Here is a 4832-nt window from a genome sequence, read left to right as displayed (position 1 = left end):
ATTACCAATTTGACAAGATTCACTCATAAAAAACAGCCCTTTACCCCTAAAGTAGCTCTGTCACGTTATTCACAGAAAATATAAGGACTACTAAATTACTGGAAAAGCAGATGGGTTGTTTGTAGGTGTAACTCGACATAGTGAGAGGGACGATCACCTAGAAGTTTTAACTACGTAGTAAATTAAAATAAAATCAACCCGATCCTGCTTATTTCATCACGTGCCATTGGTTTCTTCCTACTCAGGAAATGATGCATTATTAGTATAAACGATGGGACTGGAGAATCTCTTGAGGTTTATTTTTAACCTCATCAAAGACTTGCATTTGTTTACCGGGTAATGTGTTAGAAAGTGCAACGTGGGATGTGCCTGAATCACAAACAGGGCAGCTGCCCCCTCCGTTGCTCCCTCGTTCCTATAATTTATCTGGAGAGGAGGAGAACTGAAGTCATGGTGAAATTAACAAAACACACACACTTTGGAAAGTCTCCCCCTCCGCCCCCCTTGTTTTGTTCTAACTCGGGCAGCCTATCCTGAGGGTCTGGAGGAGAAGCCAAGGGGGTTTAGATCTGCATCTCTTTCAGGAATCACGTGTTAAATAGTTGATATAAAACCGCGGAGCAGGGGATCCAGGCGGGGGACTTGAAGACCAGCCCTCTCCAGGGACCCTTTTGTTCAGCTCTCAGACATAAGCACCTTCTCGCTAGCCAAGTGCTTCAGTGGCAACTTCCCCGCCCTGGCAAAGGAGACAGACCCGGCAGAGCCAGCCCCCCGACCTGCGGCAGCCCTTCGAAATGTCCCGATCCTTCTATGTCGACTCTTTAATCATCAAAGACTCCTCGAGGCCAGCTCCTTCCCTGCCTGAGCACCCCCACGGACAGGATTTCCTCATCCCTCTCAGCATGCCTTCCCCCCTGGTCATGTCGGTGTCGGGCCCCGGCTGCCCGTCCCGCAAGAGCGGCAGCTTCTGCGTGTGCCCGCTCTGTGTCACTTCGCACTTGCACTCGTCCCGGGGGGGCGGCAGCGGGGCCATCCCCCTGCTCAAGAGCCAGTTCCCGCCCGGCGCAGATGCCCAGTACTGCCCCAGGGTGAGCCATGCCCAGCACCAGCAGCAGCAGAGCTCGGTACCAGCCGCCGCCGCCGCCGCCCTGGGCCACCCGGCGCATCACGCACCTGTCTGCACCGCCGCCCCCTACAGCGTGAGCGACCCCAGGAGATTCCATTGCCTCGGCATGGGTAGGAGTCACTGGCCCGGGGGCGTCTTTGCACCTCGCTGGGGTGCGCTTCACTCTGCAGCGGGCGGGCCAGGGTGTGAGCGGGGATTTTGCAGGGAGGGCGGATGCCCAAGCCCGAGCGCGGAGCTGCCGTGCGCTGCAGGTGGGGATAGACTAGAGAGGGAGCGTTCATTCCCGCGGGGGGGGGGGGATCGGGATGCACTCAAGGGGGAAAGAGCAGGGGTGGGTTTGCTTCCACTAGTGTTTGTTGGGCAGTTGTGATGCCGCAGACACAGCGGAGGCGGGTGTGCAGGGCTGGCGTTAGCGAGCAGGTAATGTGAGGCTCTCTGTCCACACACACACCTAAAGAGACGCTCACCCAGGGGTTGCGTCTTGCTGCTGCTGTAATACACGAAATGAGCCGGGGAGGGGGAAAATACGTGTTTTGGAAAGGACGATGGGGCAGATTCTTTTCACGCCACTTAGCGCTTCTGTCTCTCCCGTCCAGGAGGATCCGATACTAGCCACATCCCAAACGGCAAGAGGATGCGGACCGCTTTCACCAGCACGCAGCTTCTGGAGCTAGAGAGGGAATTTTCTTCCAACATGTACCTGTCCCGCCTGAGGAGAATCGAGATCGCGACCTACCTGAACCTGTCTGAGAAGCAGGTGAAAATCTGGTTCCAGAATCGAAGGGTGAAACACAAGAAAGAAGGCAAGGGGAGCCAGAGAAACACTCACGGGGGCTGCAAGTGCACTGGCAACCCGGGACATTACCCGAGGTCAGAAGACGAAGAGTCTTTATCCCCATCATCGGCGAACGAGGACAAAGAGATCTCCCCTTTATAAAGCGCTAACAAACCCGCCGACTGCCTTTCCAAGCTGGGACGCCTTCGATCCTCTGAACTAGCTTCTTCCACCCTACGGTTGCAAGCCTGAACTAAACGGGGAAGCCTGTGTGACTGCAACCGCATACACCTGCCCGAGCTAGGACCATGCTAAGGAACACACAAAGGCAATACTTCTTGATGGCTCTGTCCGCCCATAAGGTTTATTTTAGCCGCTTCCCGGGTTAGATATTTTGAATGTACAGGCTTTAGTGGTGAGCGTTCGACTAAAACATTATTTATATAACACAAGGAGCAATGCTGCTCTTTCAGAAAAAAAAAAAGTGAACGTGGTCCTGGATTTCCTATGGGCATGGCAGTTTTCCTCCCCTCCCTCCCCTCAATACAGTTAAAGAAAATCCCATTTCAGGACTTCGCTGAAAGTTCTGACGTCGAGAAGACTTTAGAGAATTAAAAGGAAAAAATAGGGTCTAACTGCATGAGAATCTTCTGTACAGAGTTTAAACAATTACAATCGTTCGGAGGTTCGTTTGTATGTGAATAGTTTTATATAAGATTTATATTTATATTTATTTAAATGAGGTCAGACAAGAATTTTAATTTTTTTTTTAAAGTGCCAGCTTAGTTCAAACAATGGTGGTGTAATTATTGGGGCAAAATGGTGGGTTTTTTTTAATCCTTTGTACACTAATTGAATTAGTATGTTTCAGAAAAATTATAAACCAATACAAATAAATGCCATCCGCTACTAACCTGAATAACTATGTTTCCTACTACACCGTGCTCTTGGTGTTAAACAAATAAACCTTTTTCAGCGTGAGAGAGTGCAAATGAAGCAACGTTTCTAAGCCTGGCACTATAAATAGCTTCTGGTTACTTTATAGCCGTGAACAATGAGTGTTCTTAGAGCTTCTGACAGCTTGTATTTGTCTGTTTTATTCACATCATCCAACATAGCGGCATTTTTGAAGCTGGGTACTGTTGGTTGGTGTTACTGAAAATGGAGCTACAAAATCCCAGCCTCTTCAGCAAGAAAATAGCTCGCCAAAGTAAAGACACACTCTCTGGGATGGCCCAGGGGAGTGTGGCGACTCTGTTGCGGGCCCGATCCTGCAGGCACTGTAATCGGTGGCAGAACTGAACCCCAAGAGCTCGATCTGGCATCTCTTGAGCATGCCAGATCCCCGTGGGCCTTTCAATAGGAGTGTGGGGCGCGCAGGGTACGCCAGGCTTTGCCTCTCCTTGGTTTAAGGAAGCTTTGTGCCCGAGCTGGGCTGGGTGACTGGAATCGTTGGAGTTTAAAATCCGATGAAGTGAGCTGTAGCTCCCGAAAGCTTATGCGCTAACAAATTTGTTAGTCTCTAAGGTGCCACAAGTCCTCCTTTTCTTTTTGTAAAATCCTGAAGTTTGTCAAAAAGGACGAAGGAACGTTTAGGCTAGAATTGCAAGGCAGGGGTGTGACCCACAGTCCTCTCGGCGCAGCGGGAGACGCCTGCTGGCTTTGCCCAGGCCAGGCGGGTCGGTCCCATTGAACTCAGAACCTCCGCTGGGCAAAGCGCGTGGGAGTTGGCCCGCTCAGAATAAGCGCGGGCGACAGCAGCCGCCTTCAGACTGGGCGCAGTGCAAAGTTCCGAGCCGCTCGCAAGGGCAACTAGGTACGGTGCCTGCGGGCCGATCCTGCCAGTCCTGACTCACGTGAGTAATCCTGACCCACGGACAACTCTCTCTGAGTGAGACCTACTCCAGGTTGGAGGATAGGGCCCTATAGTTTCTTTATAGCCCATTTGTACAGCCTGACTGAAGAGAGTAAAAGCCCGAGGGTTGATCCGGGGTGCTTCGCCACTGATTGCAATGGGATGAAGTGCCAAGCCACTCCTTGGCGAGTATTCCTCCTACCAGGATTGCCATCCATGAACCTACCTCTCTTTCCTGAGGCAGCTTTGGGATGAAGCCCCACCCAAAACCCCTTATCGGTACTAGCACCTGGCCTAGGATTAGATGTGCCCCTTTTACCTGCTGAATTATTTTCTAGCAACATTTTTTGCCCCTCGTTGCAATCTCTTGCTATCATTTCCCTTTTTTCCCAGAGGACATTTTTAACCACAGCTTTCAGTTGATTGCAAAAACCACAAGAAAAATAGTTGTCTCCTGCACGCTTAATTTTTTTCGCATCCTTTCTCTTTAACAAAACCCTGGAGTCTGGGCTCAGATGTTGGTCTCTTCTTTCAAGTGCCTGGCCACTCTTAATCACAGGATGGCTAATAAGGTTCCCTACTGTTTGCACAGCAAAAGTGAATAACCTAAACACACTGTACCATGCCAGTGAATGTCCTGGTGCATTAAAGCAAATGCAGTCCTGAACAATGACGGTCTGATAGCCTTCAAGCAAAGCACAAGTACAAATAGTGTTCCTCAGAGGATGCTCTCTGATAAAATGGTAATTAGAAATAAACAAGTAATAGGCTGACTATGCCTAGTCATTAATATTGTGCTTCATCATTTGTGTAGGGCCTGATTCTGCAAGGTGTTTAGCACTTCCAACTCCCACTGAGTCAATGCACTTGGTGCCCTCCCCTCTCCCCCATTTCCTCCAGCAAGAATCAAGAGTAACCTCATTACAGTCAATGAGGTTACACTGGGGTGAAGGTGGTGTGAGGGGAGAATCAGATGGGCAAAGTCAGTAACTCACAGGGGCAGGGGCGTAGGGCCGGATTCACCCCTGCCTCACACCAGGTCCATGCTGGTGTAATTCCACTGAAGTACTGAATCA

At 50.4% G+C, this 4832-nt stretch overlaps 1 protein-coding gene across 1 annotated transcript; it reads left to right on the top strand.

Annotated features, from left to right (window-relative positions):
• The first annotated feature begins 347 nt into the window (after positions 1-347).
• On the top strand, positions 348-2783 carry GSX2 (GS homeobox 2). Its single transcript, XM_038398623.2, has 2 exons — positions 348-1236; positions 1723-2783. The coding sequence occupies exons 1-2, from the start codon at positions 795-797 to the stop codon at positions 2061-2063; spliced, it is 783 nt and encodes a 260-aa protein (XP_038254551.1). The 5' UTR covers positions 348-794; the 3' UTR covers positions 2064-2783.
• The last annotated feature ends 2049 nt before the right edge of the window (positions 2784-4832 follow it).

Source organism: Dermochelys coriacea, chromosome 4 (assembly GCF_009764565.3).
Source record: "Dermochelys coriacea isolate rDerCor1 chromosome 4, rDerCor1.pri.v4, whole genome shotgun sequence".
In the NCBI taxonomy this organism is placed as follows: Eukaryota; Metazoa; Chordata; order Testudines; family Dermochelyidae; genus Dermochelys; species Dermochelys coriacea.
This window is presented reverse-complemented; position numbering and strand designations above follow the sequence as displayed.

Bases quoted from the DNA above. Each gene is read 5' to 3' on its own strand.
- GSX2 (XM_038398623.2), top strand. From the start codon at position 795: ATGTCCCGATCCTTCTATGTCGACTCTTTAATCATCAAAGACTCCTCG. The intron at 1,237-1,722 runs GTAGGAGTCACT...TCTCCCGTCCAG, and splicing joins ATTCCATTGCCTCGGCATGG to GAGGATCCGATACTAGCCAC.